Consider the following 25,152-nt stretch of genomic DNA (forward strand, 5'->3'; position numbering starts at 1 on the left):
TACATTTTTTTTTTGGGGTACAGTAAGTAACTACATTTGTAATATGTGCTTTTACATAAAACTGGCAAATGTTATCGTGCGGAAGCATGTTACCGTTCATGAAGTAAGATAGGTCTCAAAATATGCAAAATAATATTATAAAACAAAATTATAAGGAAGAAAAAAATTAACATATCAATATATTTTATAAAATATCAAAAATATTTCGTATTATATTTTACTATTATATAAAATGTACTCTTCGGTCTAAGACTTATTTAATTAATTTAATAAGATTAAAAAAGTTATATAAATTAGTTAATTATAAAAAAATGTCATTTTTTGTAAAATACCATAATTATTTTCTTTAATATCCTCTCTTCTTCTCCTACTTGATTATGATTAAAAGAGTATCAATAGAAATGATTTAAAAAAATTGATAAATATGATAAAAAAAATCTTATATTTAGGATTAAGATCAACTCAATAATTAGATGGTATATTAAGAATAGGAAGAATACTTAATAAACTGACTTTTATTAAAATTAAAAGCAATATAGACGATGTTTTATTTAACTCTTTCCTCATTTTCTCCAGCTTCATCCACAAAAAAACACCTGTATGTTCCTAGAAAAGAACACAAAGAACTGATACCCCGCAATCGCACTCCAGAGGTTGTACAGTTGAGGATAAATACCGCATTATCACAACCGACAAGAATAAATAATGCATAATTACAACAAACATTTGTCAACTTCGAAAACACTCCTCCAAGCCAATATCCTGGAACCCAAGCAACCAACCCGCTCACTACCACAGCAAATCAGCATCTCCATGGAGGATCTTGTGCATACCGATTTCAAGCCCTAATAATCACAAAGCATGGATAGTATGTACAAACAGACAACGGGCAGGTGCCTAAGTTGGAGAGAGGTGGGGCTATTTCTCTAGCATTACATTTCTGCGTGTTGAGGAACAGTTTTTGTTGAATTCACATCGCCTCTTCCACTGAGCTTAGGCTTGTCACGAACAGCTTTTTGAGTGCTGATTGCCCCCTTCACATTAGTTCTGGCAGGATTTTTGGCTGTTTGAGCTCCGGCGCCTCCCCCTGCTGAGACAACCAGATTTATAAGTTTCGCTTTCGAACCAAACACAATCTTTAATTAGGCTTGGAAATTTCATCATATTGATTGCTAGATGTTTTCTATTTTATCTTCGCAAGCATCCTTGAAATCAGGAAACTAATTTTTTATAGAATCATTCTTACCAGAAGACATTAACAGAGTTTCTACATCAAAATTGCAAAGGGATAACATCAGTGGTAACGTTAAACATCAGTCTATTATGTCATACTCCTCCGGTCCTTAATATAGGACCTAATTATTGAGTTGATTTTGATCCTAGCTATAAGACCTATTTCTCATATTTATCAATTTTTCCTAAATTACCTTTATGGATACTCCCTCAACCATAATTAAAAAAGATGATCATGGTGTTTTAGGAAAATCATCTCATATTTCTTATAATTAACTAACTAACTTAACTTTTTTAATTTAATCAAATTAATTAAATAAATCTCATATTAAGGACCAGAGGAGTAATATTTAAGAACCTTTAGTTAAGGAGATGCCGGGTTAGAACCACACCAAGTAAAGCCCGAATTCAGCATAAAGAGGCTACAGTGAAATTGGCCTTGTGCCACACGTGCCAACATTTTTTAACAAGAGGCGAATTCTACGAAAGGTAAATATTTATATAAACAAAGGTGCTTGAAGTCATCCTAAAGGGAAAGAACAACCTGCACGCTTAGCTGTTCACCCATCCATCTAAGCTACCAGCATTAAGGTGAATATCAGAGACGTGTAGAGGAAGAAGGCAGATAGAGTGGCTCACCATTGTTAGGCAGAGATAATCTTTTTTTTGCCTGTTTATCAGCTTGTGTGGTTCGCTCCTTCGGATTACTATGAGATCTCGAACCAAGCCCAGGTTTTGAGTTGGCTTCTTCAGTTGCAACATTTGCATTAGATTTCGTCTTAATCTGCGGTTTTGATGCCTCCAGCAAACCAGCAGACTTGCTAGGTGAAGAGTCACAACCATCAGATAATGATGGCCCGGTTTTCTGACTGGTAAGGTTTGGACTAATACTTGGCAGAACCGATTTCTTGCTAGCAGATCTTAATTGAGATCTGATTTCATTTTTACCCTCCACTGCTCCATTTTCACACACCATTACTCCATCCCTTGTATTAATGTCAAGAAAACGATTCTCCCAAGGACGGACAGCCATCCATCTTTCCAGCCAATTCCAACCCCAGCCACTCTTATCTGGTTCAAATCCAGAAGAAGCAGCCTGCTGTCTTGATGCCGCCTGCCACTGAAATAAAAAGAGATTTTGTTCACAAACGTTTGGGCAGGAATAAAAAAAAGTATTACAACTCCCGGGCATCAATAGAATTGAATGGTTGTGTTGTTGCTTTGTAGTATTTTGGACTTACAGCCCCGTTTGTACACCCACAAAAAAAAAAAAAGGGTGTAATTGAATAGTTGAGGAACTGATCTTCAAAATTGAATTCCATTTTATAAGCACCCTTTACAGTCAATATCACATAAATCAAAAATGAAAAAAAGATAAACTAGACGTTGGAAGTTGGAACCTGATAGAACCCTCTACTAAAGAAGCTTATAAACAAGAGTAAAAACCAAAAATAAACAACACAGAACAGGAATACTTAAGATTTACTTTTACTGCATAAAAGACACTATATATGACAAACAAAAGACACAATACACTCAGATACAACTCTCACAAGATACAACACACAGTAGGATACCAATCTTTCGAGAGGATTGGCTCTCTCCCACCAAAGAACTCAGCCACACTTGTCAAAATTCTTCTCTGCCCCCTTGCTCAACCAAAAGGGCAAATTTATGGACCCAAAAATGACTTTCGCAGCCCCCAACTCATAGACTTTGACTATAGCGATCCTATAGCTACTCTACTTTCTAGTTCTTTCTTCAAACTAGCAAGTCAAACTTCTGCCCAACAAAAAGTAATTTTCCCTCTTCATGTATCTTCCTAGGTCTCTGAAAGTGGTCCTAACAAAACCACAACCAACATAAGATTATAGGCCAAATCGATTGCATGTACACGGACAATTCATTCCAGGGTTTTACAAATATAATGTTCCCACATCTAATGGAAACTCATTATCACAAATATCAGAAATTTCTCACATGTAATGCCAGAAAGATTCAAGGTAAATTTCTCACATGCACATTTCCAACCTGCATGCCTCGACAACAAGCAGTAACTTACCTGATGTGCCAGAGCGTATGCCATTGCTCTCTCTCGTTTAGCTGCAGCCTCCTGTCTCTTCAATAATTTGGCTTGAATTTCTTCAACAGATCCCATACTGTCACACCAACCTTCCTGTATCAAACACGTATGATGTTTAATTGTTAAATTGCAAGGCAGCATTAAACACGCACCTCAAAAGCAAACTACAATAAAATTTTACACTATAATATTCTGCAACAATAACTGAGTAATCATATCATAAATATAGCTTCTCCAAGACATTTTCACCTTGACAGAACATTCTAAGCACAAATGGGATTGATATGAAACTAGACCCAAACGTATAGTAGTTTCCAAAATCATGTGCATAGACATTGTTTAAGAAGCTAGATATAGAAATGCCACAAACAATTGTATAAGTTTACTAATTTTAGACATCAAAAGAGGCGGGGGGGAATCCCTTTTCTTACACATTTTCCGCCTTTTTTTATCTTTCATTAGGATGCATTAGAAGTCATTTATGAGACTACGAGCCATTTGTGACTACAAAATAACTATCGAACTTAAAGTAAAAAAGTTTTATCGGACTACTGTATGATAGTCAATGTTGGACATTGGAAGGATAACAAGAACAAAAAATAGAGGCAGTATACATGAGCATGTTAATATGACTATGTGGTCATACAAGGGAAAAAAGGATCCAAAATAATTGTATGCAATGAAAAATTGATGCGGTATCTGTTGGGAAGGAAAAAATAGAAAATTGATCAGGGCGATTTAAACATGCATTCAGAAAACCGCTAGAGGTGCTAGTGAGAAGAGTAGAGCAAATGGTCTGGTAACCTATGAAAAGATGTAGAGGAAGACCGAAAATAAAGCACTTAAAGAAGTTGTGAAACGGGATTTTATGGTGAATTATATATCTAAAAAATTAGTAGCTGATAAAGCCTAATGATATTGTGATCCATGTACCCAACGTCACTTAGTGAGATGAGGATTGCCCTTGCTGCTGTTGTATCTTTCCATTAAGACATTTGGCTAGAGCAAGAAGAGACTGTCCTGCCATAATTAAACTAAAGAAATCTCTTTGAATGCTTTACTGCCACAAATAGCATTTTTGAACAAGTCAGGAAGTGAATCTGACAATGGTTCATATAGGAGTAAAGAGCAGAAAAATGGGCTTCCATATTTGTTTTTGAATGTATCTAATTTGAAGAGCAGATTCCCAGGTCCAAAATCCATTCTCGTTCTGTCTAATTTCTGCTCTCACTAGAATCATCTTATATCTCCAACATCTAAGCTTTTCCTCCCAAGCTCCCAATTTCCATCCTTTGAAATGTTTCTAGAATAAACTCTCCAGACTCAACTATTTATCTCTGGCCAATTTCCTAACTTTTGCAAGGTTAATATTTTCTAGTTTTCCCTTCTAGTGCTCCCAATGAGCAAGTGTCTGAGAGTTCAACATGTCAAATTGCAGTTAACTCGAATCTCAGTCAGGTATCCTACCTGAGCAAACACTGGGATTCTGATAATTATCAACATATGAATCAATAGTGAAGAAAAGGATTCAGAGTTTAAAAATTCAGGATAGAAGACTCAGCTAATCTAGAATACAATAATCAAAAGAATATTTCAACAAAAAATTAGATCTAAAAGCCTGTATCATGGGCTCAGCCTAACACATAGTAACACATTATATCAACTAACCTAGTGATTTAATGAAACAGGATAGGCCTCACAATTCAATGTCACCAATCTAATAATAATCTTTTTTCAAAACATTTCCAACCCCTAGCAAGTGGATTACTAAAGAAGCTATCTCATATAAATGGAAGCAAGATATTTTAGGAAAGGCCTGCAACATATACAGAATTACTGTTGGAATGATCTAATACTGCTTACTTCTATTTCTCGAACACGAGCTTCATTTGCAAGTTGTTGCTGAAGTTTCTGTTGTGCTGATTGACTTTCTAAGGCTATGCGCACACGCCTTGCTCGAACACGTGCCTGGACTCTCACCAAAGCTTGCATACAACGGAGAGTTATGGCAGCTTGTTTCCTCACAGCATGACCTCTTACAAGGGCCTGAAGCCGTACCAATCCTTTCAAAGCCCGTAGTGCTCTTCGGGCCTGACATGCATAACAAAACATTCTAGCACGGTCAAATAAGTACGGTAGTAATACTCACTGGACCTCCACACATTCAAAAACTCCTCTAAACACGCCAAGGCAATAATGGACTCCAGAACATAACATCCCCATATAATAAGCCCCTTTAATCAGGTACTGAAGTATACGATTCTTCAATAATAAAAGTAATTTGTAATCTAAAGCCAAACCACAATACTGTCAGTGAATATAATATTGTATAGCTGTTGGAGATTAGTTATGGATTTAAATTTAAAAGCTATTCCTAGTTTACTATCTAGTTGTATCAATCACCTAAAGAAATTAGATTACTCAGTTTGCACCGGCATGCAGTTAAAGAAGGCCACATAGAGGAAAACTTTGCAGACAAGGGCATCAAAACATGAAGGAGAACAGAAGATAGGACTATCAAATCAGATTAAAAACAATCGCTGAGTTCCTATTTGCACAGAGTTAAACAAGATGAAATAGAGGAAAAACTTTCAGACAAGAACCCCAAAAAAATGAAGCAGGAAAGATGATTGGAGATCAAATTGGATAAGAGAGTGTGTCTGCATAGAAAGGCATACTGCAAGGGTAATATTGCCTATGGGAGATCTTTCTCATAATTCTGTTTCAACCAGACGACAGGATTGGTGCAATCTTTTATTGAGAACTCATGTGAACAAGCTACGTGTTTCTTTGGTTTCTCATAAAAGCAAAGTTACTTCATAGCTGTATGAAAGGTTAAAATATCGCATCAATACCGCCCTCTAATCATTTTCAGGTAGAAGAAAATAATTCACAAATGATTTTTTGTGCAAATTGATTAAGCTTGAAACAATATGGAGCAATTACCAAAAATCCTCGGAATGCTGTTTGAATGCGTGTTGCTGCCCATTCCTCCCTCATAATTTGATGCCCAAATGCGGCACCCTGTACTTGTTGTGAAGTGGAAGGTGAATCTTGGACATCAGTGACTGAGTGGATATTGGCATCCCCAAAAGGAGCAGCGTCATGGTTAAACTCATTTTGGAGTTTTTCATTGTCCATGTCAATGGATCGTTTCCTTCGGTGCCGTATTTTTCCAGTCCTCTGATCATTGGGAAACCAAAAATAGCATAAGTTCTCTTTAGCAGCGTGTAACATGCAGTGCTTTAAATTTTGACATACTCAGTTTCTCCAAAAGCTAGAAGGAGGAAATTCTATAAGCGAAGTACCATAAGACCTCATACAAGAACATCAAAATCAGGCACAACTCAATGAAATGAAGACTGAGAAAGTTTGAAACAATTCAAATTGATCTTAATTGTAAAGCATTCTCTAAACTATTTCACAGAGGTGAAAGAGAAGATGGCTTTGCTCCTGAGCAGAACCAGGCATCGGTTGTCTTTTTTAACAACCAGTCTGTAAATAGTGAAAATCCTAGATGAACTGCCAAGGTGTTTAGTCCCATATGAATATAGTGCATGTATAAACACACATAATCTAAAACTTGTCCCTATTACTTCCTAATTGAGTCAAAACCCAACGATGAAATAGAAAAAATGTTTATATGAACTTTAAACAGCCATTCCCCAAATGCCAGCAGATAAAGCCGGAGAGCTGAAAGTTCGTATACACCGCACATTAGAATCCATGCTTCAAATATGGGAATCAAGTCCCAAACCTCACAATTGGGTCATTACAGTTTTTTCTTTTATCTCCTAGTGTTGAGGTTAGCAGAGAGGACTTTATTTGATTCCAAGTTCTGGAGTTTGTTATGAGTAATAATTTAAATGCTACAAGCAGGATAAATGAAATATTAAAATGGCAACACATCAGTGCCATGTATGTTGGGATGGATACCCATAAGTTAGCCACTAATCTTGGATTAGGACCTACTACACATGTATATCTGATTTCCATGCTACAGCTTCATAGATAGTATGAAAAAAGGGAAAATAGGGGATAGAGCAAACTAGTAAAGAACAATAAGAACTGGAGCATCATGACAAAGGAGTACAGGGATGCCCTGCAAAACTACATCATGAAGATAATGTATTATCTTATTAACGTAGGATACATAGACTAAAGACTCAGGTCTTTATACTGGTTCTAAATCTCTTTGTGCATGGGACTTCAATCAATTGAAAGATCTGAATGAAAAAGTAATTGCATTTATATTTAAGGAACATTCTTTCTCCATCGGTTTAAGGAACAATGGGATAATCCGATTCAACTATATTATTCACATATTGAGGCTGAGATTTATACAACAAGAGAGAGGGTTTGGCCGATTAATAATAGGCCGAGATTTGAGGGAGCAGATCGGGGAATAAACAATCAGATCAAAATGAAATATTTACATTGAAAAATCCTATAATACCGAATCTGGGTATTAAGCCTGATTCGGTATCTCCTAAAATCATGGAGGATTTCCACACTCCCCCTCAAGATGGACCATAGATGTCTATCATGTCCAGCTTGTTGACGAAATGCTCAAACTTGTCTCTTGCTAGTCCCTTTGTGAGAACATCTGCAGTTTGCTCTTTTGAGGGCACATACTTCAGGCAAATGATGCCATCATCTATCTTTTCTCTGATGAAGTGTCGGTCTATCTCCACATGCTTAGTCCGATCGTGTTGGACTGGGTTGTGTGAGATATTGATGGCTGCCATGTTGTCCGAATAAAGTTTGATAGGCAGATTTAGATTTTTCTTCAGTTCTTCAAGAACCCTTTTTAGCCATATTCCCTCACAAATACCAAGAGCAACTGCTCTAAATTCTGCTTCTGCACTGCTTCTGGCAACTACACTCTGTTTCTTGCTCCTCCAAGTGACAAGATTACCCCAAACATATGTGCAGTACCCTGATGTAGATTTCCTGTCTTCTTGATCTCCAGCCCAGTCTGCATCAGTAAAAATTTCAATATCCTGTCTGTCAGATTTTTTGAATAGCAGTCCACGACCTGGAGAACCCTTTAGGTATCGAAGAATTCTGTAAACTTCATTGAGATGTTTCTGCTTGGGATCATGAGAATGTTGACTGACCACACTGACTGCAAATGCAATGTCAGGTCGAGTGTGAGAAAGATATATGAGTTTTCCCACCATCCGTTGATATCTCCCTGCATCTACAGTCTTACCCAGGTCCTCTTCATCACTGATCTTATCAGTTCGTATAGGAGTATCACTTGGTCTGCATCCCAACATTCCTGTCTCTTTCAGGAGATCCAGGATATATTTTCTTTGCGAGATATAAATCCCTCTTTTTGAACGAGCCACTTCCATACCAAGAAAGTACTTCATTTCTCCAAGGTCTTTGACTTGAAATTCCTGAGCCAAGGCTGCCTTGATATGTTCTATTTCTGTGTCATCATCCCCTGTGAGGACTATGTCATCAACATAGACTGCTAAAACAGTTGTCTTATCTCTTTGATGTTTGAAGAACATTGTATGATCACTCTGCCCTTGATTGTAGCCTTGTTTCTTGAGGACTCGTGTGAATCTCTCAAACCAAGCTCGTGGGGATTGCTTTAACCCGTACAATGACCTCTTTAATTTGCAAACTTGGGTAGAACTTTTTTCTGGGAACCCTGGTGGCAATTTCATGTACACCTCTTCCCTGAGTTCTCCATTGAGAAAGGCATTCTTCACGTCTAATTGGTGCAGAGGCCAATCTAAATTAGCAGCCAACGATAATAGGATCCTGACTGTGTTAAGTTTTGCAACAGGAGCAAACGTCTCTGTATAGTCCATCCCATAGACCTGTGAAAAACCCTTTGCAACTAACCTCGCCTTGTACTTATCTAGGCTCCCATCTGCGTTATATTTTGGAGTAAACACCCACTTGCACCCAACTGGTTTTTTTCCTTTAGGAAGATCTACCACTTCCCATGTACCATTTCGTTTCAGTGCTTCCATCTCATCTATAACTGCTTGTCTCCACTCAGGTGAGGCCATGGCTTCATCAATATTGTTTGGTACCCTAACACTGTCAAGATGAGATACAAAGGCATGATATTTTGAAGAGAGAGCCTTATATGAGACAAACTTTTCTATAGGGTGTCGAGTACGGGGCCTTTTCCTTACTGCAATTGGAAGATCAAGGTCTTCCATAGTCTGGTTGGGACCATTTTGTATAGCATGTTCCCTTTCTGGACCTGTTGGCAGATCTGACTTTTGACAAATACTAGGAGCCTGTGGTTCATTACCTATTCTTGGTTTTCGTGTATAGGTCTTAACTTGTTGGTTTGTGTCTCCCCCCGAATTAGGCTTTCCCTTATCATCTATGTGGTCAAGGTTAGGTTCAGGATCAAATTCAACAAATAGGTCATTCGTCAGTGTAGGTACCGCTGTTTCACAAGTCTGAGATTCATTCTCACTCTCCCCCTGAATCGTAGACGGTGTGTAATAGGGTTCATTCTCATGAAACGTGACGTCACAGGTAACAAAGAGACGTTTGGAGACAGGATCATAGCATTTATACCCCTTTTGAGAGGAAGAATACCCAAGAAAAATACACCGAATGGCTTTGGGATCAAGTTTATTAGTGTGATGGAGGTGAACGTAGGAAGTGCACCCAAAAACTTTGAGGGGAAGAGTGTTTTCAAGGTAGGGAAGGTTGTAGTGTTGGTGAAGGACCTGACTAGGAGTTTTGTATGACAGTGGCTTACTAGGCATATGATTTATCAGGAAGGTAGAAGTGAGGATGGCATCATCCCAAAAGTATTTGGGAACGTGACTACTGAACATAATTGCCCTGGCAGTTTCAAGGATGTGGCGATTTTTTCTCTCAGCAATACCGTTTTGTTGAGGGCTATTGGGACACGTGCTTTTGTGGATAATGCCATGAGAGGTGAGGAAGGCAGAGAGTGTGCGGTTGAAATATTCTGTGCCATTATCAGTATGAAGGATGTGGATTTTTGTTTGAAACTGGGTTTGAATCATGTTATAAAAATTGATAAAAATTTGTGGGACCTCAGTTTTCTCTCTCATTAAGTAGACCCAGCTCACTCGTGTGTGATCATCGATAAAAGTGATAAACCATTTTGATTTTGTTCGATTTGGAGTACGTGATGGACCCCATAAGTCGCTGTGAATAGTGGTAAAAGGTTTGGATTCTTGATACGGGAGACGAGGGAAAGTAGTTCTATGATGTTTAGCTCTCTCACATGAATCGCAATAAAACTCAGAAGAATTTTTATTAGAGCAAATGGAAGGAAACATTTGAGACATATAATTGAAATTCGGATGACCTAACCGTTTGTGCCATAACTCCAACTCACTAGTCCTAGGGAGAGACACTTTATTACAAGATGGAACACGTCTTATTTCACTTTCATCTAGGTAATAGAGACCATCAAACTCATTCGCACTGCCAATCGTCGTCCCCGTCAGCAGATCCTGAAATAAACAGTAAGTGGCAAAGAAGTTAACATGGCATCGTTCTTCTCTAGCCAATTGGCTCACAGATAGGAGATTGCATTTAAGGTTTGGTACATGCAAAACATAATGAAGAGTAAGTGCAGCGGAAATTCTAATGGTACCAATGCCAGCCACAACAGAATCAGAGTCATCAGCAATTTTAACTGTAAGTCGCTTAGTAGTAGGCTCATAGGATGAGAATAATGTTCTGTCATCAGTCATATGATCAGATGCACCGGAGTCAATAATCCAACAATTTCCTGTGCATTTATTCTTAATAGTGGTAAGGGCCGTTAGGAAATTACCGCGTTTGACAACTGTAGCAACTGGTTGTTTTCGGGGCTGCTGGGTATTTTGAAGTGTAGTGAGCATCTCAAGGATTTTGTTTAACGGATCACTTTGAGAAGCAGAACTCTGTGATGTGGTTGCACCTTCATTCTTTTCAGCAACGTAACCACGGCCTCGGCCTTTCTTTGGCTTCCAATCAGGAGGCTTACCATGAAGATCCCAGCAGGTATCCTTTGTATGGCCCTGTTTCTTGCAATGGTCACACATAGGACGACCTCTATTGTTGCGTGGCTCTGTTGAGCGAACAGCAAGAGCAGAGAGTTCAGGGACATCAATCCGAGGGACAGACTCCTCTCGTAACATTGTTCTGCGCCTAGACTCTTCCTTCCGTAGCATAGCAAAGGCTACACGGACTGATGGTAAAGGTTCTTGACTAAAGATACGGGCCCGGATATCATCATAGGTTGAGTTAAGCCCCACAAGAAGCTCAAATAGCCGTTCTGTTTCTTTTTCTTTATGGTCTGTCGCAGCATCCGCATGACAATGGTGTACTTTGCTTGTGAGGGAGTCTAATTCCTGCCAAAGCGAGGTTTTTTCGAGATAGTAATCATTTAAAGATTTGTCATTCTGTTTTACCTGCCAGAGCCGAGACTTAATGTCAAAGATTTGTGAGATGTTTCCTGTTTCTCCATAGGACTCACGTACAGCTTCCCATATATCACGTGCGGAGGGAAGAAACATGAAGCTCTTTTTGATCGATGGTGTCATTGTGTTCACCAACCATGAGGAGACCATTGAGTTTTCGGACTTCCATAGCTGAAATTCCTTTGTGTCCGTCGATGGTGGTGCCTTCTTGTCACCGGTGATGTAGCCGAGTTTGCTTCGGCCGTCGAGAGCCAGAGTTATGGACTGGGCCCACTCTCTGTAATTGTCGCCGGTGAGCTTCTCGGGGATGATCATCACGGACGAAGTCTCCAGACTCGTTGAGGCAAGTCGTGAAGACCCATTCGAATTTGAGGAACCCTCAAGTCCAGACGACATTGAACGCGATGGGTCTGAACGAAGGTTCAACTCTGTATTAGAGGAAGAAGAATCGGATGAAGCGGACGGTGTGTTCTTCGGTTGCTCTGATACCATGAAGAACAATGGGATAATCCGATTCAACTATATTATTCACATATTGAGGCTGAGATTTATACAACAAGAGAGAGGGTTTGGCCGATTAATAATAGGCCGAGATTTGAGGGAGCAGATCGGGGAATAAACAATCAGATCAAAATGAAATATTTACATTGAAAAATCCTATAATACCGAATCTGGGTATTAAGCCTGATTCGGTATCTCCTAAAATCATGGAGGATTTCCACAAGACATACTCCTTCGGTTCTTAATATAAGACATAATTAACGAACTTGAGTAGATTAATGATGTTTGTTAAATTAATTAATATGATATGTTTTTTCTAAAACACCCTCAGCATCTTCCTTAATTCCCTCCCTCCGTTTCCTACTTGATTATTGTTGGGGAAATATTAATAAGGTTAATTTAGGAAAAAATTAATAAACATATGAAATAGGTCTTACATATACGACCAATATCAATTTCTCAATTAGGTCTTAAATTAAGGACCGAAGGAGTAATAGGCAAAGGAACATATAATGGAAAAAAAATCAATATGAATGTTCTATCTGGCCAAGAATGTTATTTCAAAAAATTTCTATATATACACATAAACTAAACCTTGTCCTTAGCAAGACCCACTTAGCAAAAAATCAAGGGTGAAATTAGAAAAATGTAGTGCACACTTGGCAAAACAGGAAACAATTCACAAAAGTAGTTTCTTTTCTGCCAGGATTGGGATAGGGAATACTAACAGAGATGGCTTGATTCTAACCTCAGCGAAAAGCAACATATGTGACAGCCATGTTTGCAAGAGGGAATGAAAAAAATAAAAATGAAACTTGGGGGGAAAAAAAAAAAAAGTTGCTAAAACGATGAAAAGAGGCTAAAGATAAACAGAAAGTTATACTCACATTTACATCCTTATCTGAAGACTCTGCCTTTTCAGATTTCTTTAGACCAACCAAAGCTTTAATCCACTTCCCTGAGACGCCCATAGTATCATTCACTGTTTCTCAACCAGGCACAAACTTAGCAAGGGAATTTCCTGGCAAAATCAATGCAGAAGTAGTGATTATTCTAGATATCATTAACCAGCCGTAAGTTGAACTCCATTGAACTATGGCCAATGGCTCATAAGAGGATTCAGAAAGCAAAAGGTCAACTAGTGAAAACTGAAAACTATCTAAAACCAATTCAATTTTGGTGAAAGTACCAGGTCTAAGGGAAGGGACCTAAATAAACTACAATTCAATAATAATAAGAATGATTTGATTTCTCAGGTTATTTCATAAATATTCGTTTGCTGATCTTGTTTTAAAAGTGGGATGAATTATGAGCAGCATAAACATTCACTACAGGGTAAAAATTGGTGAAATAATTGCAGCAGATTATATGAGAGTCAACTTTCTATCATTCCGGTTAGTTGTTTGATCAGGACATTGCACAAAAAAACAAAGAACGTTTGTAGTAAAAAGAAGGATGGTCCGTGAGAAATGGTGCCAACATCTCAGAGCCAAATTTAGTGCTGTAGAAGATCAGCCATAAGATGCAAACAGAACACAGGATGCCAGGATACTAATCTTGAGATAAAGCAAATTTTTTCAGAGACATGTATGTCACATGGAAGGAACTAAATGAAACAAGTAATAAAAATTCAATCACAAAGACTTTGAGCATTAAAGGGGGGAGGTAAAAGCACGAAATCCCTTTATAATGTGGTCTTGAGATAATGAAAATTTCCTTCAAAAACACATCAAGACATGTATTTTATTGAATTGAACAGGTAATAAAATTCGAAAGCAAGATGCTCAGGCAGTCAATTTAGAATCTTCAATCAAACAGTTTGAAGGAGGCCAATTGGCCTGATTCAATAAGACCAAGAAAAAAAATTATTCGTGTGAAAGAACAACGAACACAGGAGGACTAAAGAAGAAAAAGGAATCAAGCAGCAATACAGATTACCATAACAGTCCAATACTAATTTGAGTTCACTAATCATCACAACGTCCGAGCACCAACTGCATTCATAATTCCTTTTACAACTGCCTTTAGATATCAACGTACTAATCAAAAAAACTATATGACTTAAGTTTTTGAGCAGTCATTCTGAGAAAAAATATCCAGGGGAGCCAAGACCAATCCTTAACTCATTAATTGCTAAATATACCAAATCCTACATTAAGACGATAGAACCGTGCTATGCAAATAAATGAGGATTAAGATGCAATAAAAACACAAGACTGATCTGCACAGGAAAGTAACCAAAAATGCAAATCCCAGGAGAGAAAACATAAAAGCAACGCGCTGTCCACGAACCATATAGCAGTCTGAAAATCCGAAAAAAACTTGCACGGACCCGCATAAGGCAAAATGACAAGGCAAACTTTCTTCTCAATCCATGTACAAGTAACCGTATACATTAACAAAGCAGAAAATATAATGATAGATCCACAACGATTAAAATTGCGAGAAGTAAAATAGCAGAAGAGGTAGCTGGAGTTTACTACAACTCTCCTTGTTAGTTGTAGTTAGTTATGCTAAGCAATATACACTTGACCCGGTTGTTCGTAGATGACTGACTCGCTGTTTGTTATAAAGACCTAGTAGATGTGACAGCTATACAATATGAAGAACATCGGAGCCGATAATTCCAAGTTTTGGAAATGGCTGACAGATAAGTTCAACATCGGGGAAAAGAATGGCCAAGCAGGACAATCTCAAACACTGCACAAGCCAATGAACCAGTGCAGATCAAGGGATCAAATAGCTGAAGCTCAATTCACCTAAGATTCATATGAAGTGAGACTGAGCTTAAGCATCAGTGAGGAGAAAAGTGCGAATACCTTTTGAAGCGTTGATCCATCAATCAGTCAAAGCAGTAAAATGGCTTCTTCTCACAGCTTTTGAGACGATTTACAAGTGAAGTGAGCTGGAGAGAGAGTTCTATCTATCTATCTCAGTCTCCCTCCGGAGGCCTTTTTTTTTTTTTTTTTTTTCCTTCCCAAAGTCCCGCGAACAATGCGAAGGCCGGCAAAGGGGCAGGACCGGTGTTGTCTAACGTGCGCCGGGAGGGTGCGGGAGCACGAGAAAACGGCGTCGTGCGGTGATTGGCGACGACGTGTCGTTGTCAGAAGAGAGAGCCATAAGAGTCAATCACGGACGTGTTTACCCCACCTCGCTAACGAACCCACATCAGCTTTGTTCCTTTTAGGAAGGTGGATGGTGCATGTTTTTGACGGTCCATTCTAATGCTAATATCCCGTCACCGGGCGGGGGTCTCAAGGGGGGAAAATAAAAAAAATCCAATTTAATACTTTTAGACAAGAATAATAATGATAATACGGTCTTGCGTTGCGGGGGAAGATGCTTGAATTTGTCAATCTCTCTTTTGAAAAGGTTGATAAAGTGAAAAATTAAAAAAAACAACAACGAATAAAATGAGGGGGGAAAAAGCTTACAACTTTGGTTTTTTAAAAATTATAATAATCGGGCTTTCAATAAAGAAATCATCATTCAATCAAATCATCAACAATCCGCTTTAGAAAAATTAGTCTCATTTGACGGCAGCATTTCTCTTTCCTATTAAACGTTAAATGGGATTCATTTCATTTCATGTGTTGTGCGTGCGGCTTGCTAATTAATCGTATCCTATTATTTATACCATAGTACTTGTTGTGTATTTTAAATTTAAATCATATATCAATTTCATATCATTATATCCAATATTACCAGTTTTTTAATATAAGAACTAGTTGACTAATTTGAATAAATTAATTTTATTAAATTAGTTATCTGTAATAATTATGTGTTGTGTTTCATACTTTTGCTAATCATATGTATTGGTTAAAACTATCATTTGATATAACATTTAACATGTATAATTATTATAATGAATATTTTGAAAAAAGATAAATATAAGAGATGGAATTGATTAGAATCTTGTATTTATGATCAAATTAAATGTCAAGGTAACTCTTATAGTATTAAGAACCAGAGGTGCAAAATATAAAATTTAGGGAGAATTAGCAAAAGGTCCTAAAAAAAATTTAATTACCAAAAAATCTCAATAACAAGTAGGCAGCCTAAACCTATTATCATTTTCTACTCTGGATCTTATCATTATTTACTCTTCACTTATCAATAGATTTGAGGGTAATTAAATCCTTCCTTAGACATGATTGTAATTCCCCCTAAAAATTTAAAGTAGAGCATGGTTGTTACAAAACATAAACAAGAACGCCGGCCTTAAATTTAATATGAAGGACCCTGTTGTCGAGTTAATATGCTTTTCAGCTGAAGCTGATATTGTTCCTCCACAAGTGCACTTACAAAATCCAATCTGATTCTCTGCGAAGTTAGATGTCAGAATCTAATCTTAAGCTGTGCAGAATAAATAAATACGCGAGTAGGATTTTATTTTATAAAAACATTAAAAAAAACTTTTTTAAATCGATTTTGAGGAGTGACCGAACAAGCACAGGTTCACGTTGCTTTTTGCCCCTCCTGTTGAGAGGCAACGAAGCCTTCGAGTACGGGAGATTCTGATTCTGGGCGTCTGCAAGAAAGGGAATTGGTTGGCTAGATTCCAAGACAGGGGCGGAGCAAAATGGGGTCCGATGCCAATAAGAATTGATTTAGTTGTTAAGTAATCGACTCATAACTTATAAAGTTATAAATTCAAATTCCACTACCGATTAAATATCTTGTAAGTACTTCTATAAATATTTTGAGCCTGAAAATATATTATAGTTCTGATGAGCTCCCGAAACCGACTCAAGTGAACTTTTTGGTTACTAAAAAAAATTGGATCCAATGATAATGCCTGTATTTGGCCTGAAATGTATTTCATTCTTATCGTTGTTCAGGTTTCGAATTTTGATGAATGATGATACGCATAGAAGCGCACTTTAACTTTAAATAAAGGATAAGTTTTTGAAATGATCCCATCTGTCAACAATCTCATCTCATGTCTCGAGAAATTTGATGCAGTTGGCGGGTTTTGATGTTGCTTTCAGGGGCTTTGTGGCTTGGCAGCAAGCGCGCGCACAACGGCGGCACAAGGCTCATTATATATTCGAGGCAAGAGCAGCAAAATGACTTCTAAATAACAGAAACGATCATAACAAAGGGCTCGCTATAATGATATGCGTGGGTGGAAAAATTACAAAGGGCAATAAGTTTGTGGTAAATACTACATGTAATTTTTCATTTAATTTTAGTGGATTAGAAAAATTAGTTAAATCGTTTATTTGTTATAAATAAATATTGTCCTTCATAAAATACTTTTACTAATAATGTGTATTGACTAGAATTATTATTTGATAAAATATTCAACATGTGCAATTGGTACAATGATTACTTTAAAAATAAATAAATAAATACGAAAGATAAAATTAATTGGAGTCTTATATTTAAAATCAATTCAAATATCAAACTAGCTTTTATGTTAATAATTGGAGTAGTATTTGTTTATTGGTACCTGGAGTTGAGGCTTGATGGAGTGTTGCACGTGTTGGCCTTTCTGAATCAAAGATCTCAAAAGCCACGGACTATGGTGCATCCAAACGGTATTCAAATTTTGTTGGTAAATCCTTTAATCCGGTTGTCACCTTCGTTTTGAATTAGGCCCCCGTAAGTTGATTCACACCTCCAATCCACAAATCCACCCATGTCGTCAAGACATACCCATATAGCTCGAGGAACCGATGCTCACTTGCACAGCACATTTGGTTTAGGTGAACTGTATGGAAGTGAAGAGGAAGAAAGGCACTAAAGAAACTTCTCCAGTTTCACAGGAGTATATTTGAGAAGCATTCCATCAAAAGTAGAAAAGGAACGGTGTCCCATAGACATGTAGATTATATAAAGTCCAATTACCCCCTAACTCGGTTCAATTGTATATCATGCGCGCTCGCTCATCATTACTTCCCTCGTTTTTTAATTCTTAAAATTAATTAAAAATCAAACCTATATAATTCATCCGGTCCTAAATATAAGACCTCCAAAAGAGATCTTATATTTAGAATCGAAGAAGTATTAGGAAATGCTCTCCCCCTACACCCCTCCGCAAAAAAATGACAGTACTATGTCAAAACACCTTTTTTGACAAAAGAAAAAAAACATCTTAAAACAGTTTAGAATAGCTTAGTAATTTTTCAATAATGATTTATGAAATGTGAAATAAATAGGTGGAAAGAGTTTTATTTTAACTTATATAAAATATATTTGTAAATATTTTTAAATGCTATTTTAAACATGGCCTTGCTTTGCGCGGACTCCAGCTCTTTTCAAATCAAATGACAACCACACACGTTGGAGTGTACGCAGCTTCACACGTATCTTCACTAAAGCTCTATTGAGATTGTAATATAGCAATACTTGTAAATGAGAAAATTTTCCGTGTGAAATAGAAAAGACATGGCACTGGTGCTAGTAACTTTATAAGAAAATTACAATCAAGTTTTATATAAGAGAAATAATTATTAAAAGATTCAATAATAATCTGAGCAGTCTGTAATGACAATTTTTAGAGTGGAAAATAACAACTTCTGAAATTTGTTTTGAAATTTTTTTCCTTACACAGGACCTCATTGTGATTTTTTCTAACTTTATTGAAGTGCTTCAAAGAATAGGGAAAATTTTTGGGAAGTTATGCTCAAATAATGAAGACAAAAAAGAAAAATATAACCCTAATCATAATTTAAAATGACAATCTCTAAATATAACCGGAATCTCTGCTCTATAACAGATATCCTCCTATCTATCATGCAGAGATAATAGACAATGATAAGCAACAAAGTAAAACTAAATCGAGGAAATCTTGAGATTTCCATAAATAAGCTACTTTGAAGGCTACATTAAAATAATATGTGCTCCTAGACATGGTAGTAATTAATCCAATAATAATATACTGCCCTCCATTTTCAATACAAGAGCTATTTTTATATTTTAATTTGGTTATAAATATAAGATTTTAATTCACTCTATTTTTCATATTTATCTATTTTTTTAAAGTAGAATTTTTATAATAGTTACATGTGTTAAAGGTTTCATTAAATGGTAATTATAACTAATACACATGCTAAATAAGAATATTTTAAAAAATACTTATTTATTTCAAATAACTAACTTAATTAATTTTTTAATATATCTATATCAGTCAATTGGTTTTTTTAATTAAAGATCAAAGTTAGTATAACAGAGGAAGCAATGATTTCGATCTTTTTTTTTTTTTTTACAAACTGATTTCGAGTTTTTAAATATCAGTTCTTCGCTTTCTTTAAAAGGTGAAAATAAGAGACGAAAGCGCAGTATCAAATAAAATTTAAAGTTCTAAACATATTTTTGCGGTCAATGGCAATTAAGTTGGTCAAGGTCAATGTTGGTTTCTACCAATCAAAGTCGTTATTTTTTTTGCTACATGGGTTATTCACTTTTGTCAGTCACAACAATGGGCCGTAATAATCAAAAAAAATTTTTGGGGTCAATAACAATTAATTTGGTCAACTCTGGATGGCCTAAATAAAAAAGAAATTAAATCACAAACACAAGGGGAAACGCTCGCGGTCTTTCCCAGAGCTTGCCAAGAAGCATCTAGAACGAAATCGTTGATCGATGAGCGTCACATCCAACGGTCTACATTTATCAAAGGAAATTGCTGGGAGGCTTATAAAATTCTAGACCCTTCTTCGGTCCCACTCCATTCACAAGGGCAATCTGAGCCGTTTATTAAACCCTATTTTTAAGTGAAATTAATCTCGTGTCATCGTATATATGCGAGGCTGAGAATTTCTTCGTCCTTGTGCTTCTTCTACGGAAAAGTTCTCTCGCCTGCGGCATCAGATCTAGAGTCTTCTTCGCTTGGGCCTCACTGCGTGGGTTATTTAGTGGTTTCCGTTCGGGGATTTTCTTCGATCAATTGGTTTAATTTGTTTCTTTAGTCGGCGAGTAGAAAGGTAGAAGCAAAGATGTTTGGGAGGGCACCGAAGAAAAGCGACAACACGAAGTACTATGAAATCCTGGGAGTTTCGAAGAACGCTTCCCAGGATGATCTGAAGAAGGCTTACAAGAAGGCAGCTATCAAAAATCATCCCGACAAGGGCGGTGATCCGGAGAAGGTAAACTTTTTTGTTCTTCTAGCCGGATTTGTGGTTGTTCTTACAATATAAATATTGGTTAGTGCAGTTAGAATATTTCTCATTTAAATTGAGTTGGCTTTATAGTTCATCTCTCCTACTGGATGGCTGTGCTGTGGGCTATTGTATCAGCGGTATTGTTACAATTCTCTTTTTAGCAGAAATTAAGCGCTTCTGATGTCTTACTAAGCTGGGTTTCCAGGTATATGTAAATTGTACAGCTATTCGAAATCTAAGAAGATTTGGGGGAGAGAAAGTAGGGAGGGATTGTATGGATTGATTTCGGTCGGTTGGGTTCTCTTGTTTTTAATAATCTGCGAAAAACCTTGATCCAAAGTTAGCTTTGGGAATGGAGTTTAATTAATCAGTGGATTAAGATCCATTTGTGGGTGCATTTTATGCGCGCCGAGTCGTTGTTTTAATGGAATATCTTTGTTGATTTGTTTACCTTGTTATTATTTTATATGGAACAGGTAGTATCAGCCTGTTATGGTTGTAATTTTGTGTAAGCCGATGAATTGAAGCCTGATATGTTTATTTTCCTGTAGTTTAAAGAGCTGGCCCAAGCCTATGAAGTGCTGAGCGATCCTGAAAAACGTGAGATATATGATCAATACGGGGAAGATGCTCTTAAGGAAGGAATGGGCGGTGGAGGCGGCGGCCACGACCCATTTGACATCTTCCAGTCTTTCTTTGGTGGCAGTCCTTTTGGAGGTACGGTTTTATAAAAAGGATCCCTTTTGACAGAGGCATACTTATGATTCTTTATCTCGCCTCGTAAGGGAAATACTTGAACCGGATTGTGTCATTTGCGTGAATAGGTGGTAGCAGTAGAGGACGGAGGCAGAGACGGGGAGAAGATGTGGTTCACCCTCTGAAGGTCTCTCTAGAGGACCTATACCTTGGAACATCCAAGAAGCTCTCCCTCTCGCGAAATGTGATATGCTCAAAGTGCAGTGGGTGGGTGTCGTGGCTTGCTTTTGTCTTAATGTCTGCATGCTTGTTCACTTTGTTTACGGCATAAAATCTGACATAATCGTTGATTGTTAATAATTGACTACAGTAAGGGGTCAAAATCAGGGGCCTCCATGAAGTGTGCTGGTTGTCAAGGAACTGGTATGAAGGTTTCTATTAGGCACCTCGGTCCCTCTATGATTCAGCAAATGCAGCACCCTTGCAATGAATGCAAGGGTACTGGAGAAACTATAAATGATAGAGATCGCTGCCCACAATGCAAGGGAGAGAAGGTTGTCCAAGAGAAGAAAGTACTTGAAGTTATTGTGGAGAAGGGGATGCAGAATGGACAGAAGATTACATTCCCTGGTGAAGCAGATGAAGCGGTAAGCTGAGGACTTATGTGTCTTACAAAGAGTTTAATGGAGAACACGAGTAAAGCTAATATCGTTGCTTTATGTTTTGTTGGGTGTGCAGCCAGATACAATTACTGGGGATATAGTCTTTGTCCTACAGCAGAAGGAGCATCCCAAGTTCAAAAGAAAGGGTGAAGACCTTTTCGTAGAGCACACTTTATCCCTCACTGAGGCTTTATGTGGCTTTCAGTTTGTGCTCGCTCACTTGGATGGAAGGCAGCTCCTTATTAAATCCAACCCTGGTGAAGTTGTCAAGCCGGGTATGTATCTGATTCACATTGGCTTAGCCACTGCTAATTTTGCCTAGAGACTAAAGTGGTTTTTCTGTATGCTTGATAATGCAGATTCTTATAAGGCTATCAATGACGAGGGAATGCCGATGTACCAGAGGCCATTCATGAGAGGAAAGCTTTATATTCACTTTACGGTTGAATTCCCTGACTCTCTTAGTCCCGACCAAGTTAAGGCGTTGGAAGCTGTACTGCCTCCACGGCCTTCATCACAGCTGACAGACATGGAGCTGGATGAGTGCGAGGAGACGACACTTCATGATGTTAACATGGAGGAGGAGATGAGGAGGAGGCAACAAGCTCAGCAGGAAGCATATGAGGAGGATGAGGATATGCATGGCGGTGCTCAGAGGGTACAGTGCGCCCAGCAGTAATGAGTCGATTTGGCCAAATGTAGAATCAAAGACGATAAAGATTCGAACTGAAAGCAAATGTAGTGTTTGATGATGGATTTTGAAAATTTTAACCGTCTACTTATCTGTTGTCGAATGGATAACATCCATTGTGACGTCCTAAATACTCTAATCTGCCTGTAGGGAAACTTGTCTTTCTACGCAGTTTCAGTTTTATGGCTCATTTTTGGTGTTTCTTATTGGAGATCTCTGGTTTTACTAGCACTAAAGTCGCTTCTGAAGACTTGTAACCGTACGGGTGAGTGCGTGCATGCTTGTTTTTGCGTTGCAATATTTGGGTATAGTACTTTAGTGACATTTATGTTTAGACCAAGGTGAAACTGGATATGCAAAATGTAAAATTATACGAGAGCACGCCAAACCACTAATCTTAAGCATTACTATAACTGTGATGCTATTCCTGCCTGCTGTTTTTCCTTTAAGCCAAGCATTTCCTCGTTTTTGTTGCGGGGTCAGCCACGGCAGGAGGGTAGCGACGACAGTGAAATTGGTGTTCGAATTGATATGAGAATGTGAAACTGTAAACGGGATTGAAATCAATGGTGCAAAATCATATGCTTATTAAATATTACGAAAGAGCAAATGAGCACCAGCATCAGGCGAAGATGGCTTTCTTCTGTGGAGCGATGGAATTCCATGAAGTTCCATGGAGCTATAGATGTTGGACCTTTTGCCCTCCTAGGAGACCCATAGATGCACGGCGACCGTAAACAGTTATTTTTTGGGGGGGGGGGGGGGTTGAATTAAACTAAGAGTCTGATTGGAGTAACAGTAAAAATTATTTATAAGTATGTTTTATGTAAACTAAGATAAGATTTCTCTCACATGCTTGTTTTATATTTCGTAAATCACGATTAAAAAACTACTTATAAATTGTTCCAAACGGGTCTTAAAAAGGGTGTTGAATTAAACTAAAGGCCTGTTTGAAATAACGATAAATTACTTATAAGCACCTTTCACGTGAGCTGAGATAAAACTTCTCACACATTTGTTTTGTATTCCACAAATCATGATTAAAAAGTTACTTATAAACTGTTCTAAAGAGGTCCTAAGAAGGCTTAGCAATACATAACAAATATTTCTTTGGTCATATTTATAAAGCGGTGAGAAAAGTTTTTTTGTCCTATTTATAATTCACTTCATTAAATTTTTAGTGTAAATGTACTATTTTATCCTTTATTTACTATGGTGTAAGTGATTATCTCTTTTGAAATGTGTATATATTAAATATGGGTAAAGTTGAAAAATTATTATAGTTTAATGGAGAGTTAATACATTTTAAGATTTTTTTTATTTGTATGAAATATACTAAAAATACTTTATAAATCGGATAAGGGGAGTGATAATTAGTAAGTTGATAGTATCGAAATGACTTTCGTCTGGACTTACTACAACCTCAATTGTTTTGCTATTGTCGTGATTCGGCCCAAATGTTTTGAGTGTTCGTTTGAAATAATAGTAAGATACTTCAAAAGCAAATTTTCTAGACGTATCTGATAGTACTTCAAATAGGATTATTTCTAATAAAAAGATACCTATATTTTAGAGGAAAAAAAAGAAGAAGAAGCAGATTTTCAACTATAATTTATGAAATAGAGAGAAGTTTTCGAATTACGTGGATCACGGTTTTGTCCTGTTGTTTTCTAAACGAGGACTACATAATTTGTTAATGCCTGCCAGTGAGTGGCGACCCTGCAAAATTTTTAACGCATTGTGGAGTCAAATCAAATGCTCTTTTGATTCTTATTGTAAACTTCAAATAGTTAATTTATAAATAATAAATTGTTAGTTAAAAATACTACCTCCGGTCCTTAATATAGGACCTTGTTTGACTTTTATTTTGATCTTAAATATAAGATTCCAATCCCTTTGGCTCTAATATTTATACATTTTTTTAAGATAGTCCTTCTAACAATGGTATTTCTAGCCAATACACTTTATTAGTAAATATATTTTAAGAAAGATAACATCTATTTATGAAAAATAACTAACTTAACTCCTTTCCTCAATCTCCTCAAATTAGTCAATTAGCTTTTATAATTAAGACCAGAGGTAGTAATAAGTATATCAGAAATATAAATTTGTTTTTAAATATGCTGCTTTTAATAAATAAGAAAAAAAATGAAAGAGAATGTGTTAAGAAATATAATAGAAGAAAGTATGGTAAATGAAACAGAATAACTAATTAAAGACAAAATAAAAAAAACATACTCCTCCGGTCCTAATTATAAGACCCAATTGACTTATTTGAGGAAATTAAGGAAGTAAGTTAAGTTGGTTATTTATAATAAATAAGTGTTGTCATTCCTAAAATATCCTTGCTAATTAAGTATATTGGCTAAAACTATCATTATTAGAAGGATTATCTTGGAAAAAAATGCATAAATATAAGAAACAAAATGGATTGGGTCTTATAATTAGGACTAAATAAAAAGTCAAATTGGGTCTTATAATAAGGACAGGAGGAGTATTAAATATTAAGACAAAATCAAATTAAAATTTAAAAAAATAGACCACGTCCTTTTCTAAATTTAAAACTTATAAAATAGGGTGAGAGGGAACATGACGTACGAGGTGATAATAAATTGCATGATTAGTCACATAGTTGCACATAGAAAACTGGGAGAGAGTAGGCTTAATGTCTCTTTTAATTGTTTTGAAAATTTTCCTTTATTCTACTAATTCAGTTCTTAATGTAAAATCTATTTAATTAATTTAAATA

The 25,152-nt window shown here is 36.8% G+C and overlaps 2 protein-coding genes across 7 annotated transcripts; one reads left to right on the forward strand and one right to left on the reverse strand.

The window, feature by feature from the left end:
- Positions 1-500: 500 nt before the first annotated feature.
- On the reverse strand, positions 501-15,216 carry LOC114762896 (protein IQ-DOMAIN 1). Of its 6 annotated transcripts, none has more exons than XM_028952496.1 (8): positions 15,066-15,210; positions 13,134-13,267; positions 12,975-12,989; positions 6,263-6,499; positions 5,180-5,407; positions 3,296-3,409; positions 1,873-2,353; positions 501-1,087 (listed from the first exon to the last, which is right to left on the reverse strand). In XM_028952496.1, exons 2-8 carry the CDS (start codon positions 13,215-13,217, stop codon positions 933-935), a joined length of 1,314 nt encoding a protein of 437 aa, XP_028808329.1. In that variant the 5' UTR covers positions 13,218-13,267; positions 15,066-15,210; the 3' UTR covers positions 501-932. The 6 variants fall into 6 exon arrangements, with proteins under 6 accessions (XP_028808329.1, XP_028808326.1, XP_028808327.1 ...); XM_028952493.1 differs by having other exon boundaries at positions 501-1,090; XM_028952494.1 differs by lacking the exon at positions 15,066-15,210 and adding an exon at positions 14,727-14,746 and having other exon boundaries at positions 501-1,090.
- A 4,812-nt stretch (positions 15,217-20,028) lies between these two features.
- LOC114762873 (dnaJ protein homolog) lies at positions 20,029-22,614 on the forward strand. The gene is made up of 6 exons (XM_028952473.1): positions 20,029-20,339; positions 20,906-21,071; positions 21,179-21,317; positions 21,421-21,697; positions 21,789-21,987; positions 22,072-22,614. The coding sequence occupies exons 1-6, from the start codon at positions 20,190-20,192 to the stop codon at positions 22,389-22,391; spliced, it is 1,251 nt and encodes a 416-aa protein (XP_028808306.1). The 5' UTR covers positions 20,029-20,189; the 3' UTR covers positions 22,392-22,614.
- The last annotated feature ends 2,538 nt before the right edge of the window (positions 22,615-25,152 follow it).

This window comes from Neltuma alba, unplaced genomic scaffold (genome assembly GCF_004799145.2).
Source record: "Neltuma alba isolate B1F8T4 unplaced genomic scaffold, ASM479914v2 tig00011245_pilon, whole genome shotgun sequence".
NCBI lineage: Eukaryota > Viridiplantae > Streptophyta > Magnoliopsida > Fabales > Fabaceae > Neltuma > Neltuma alba.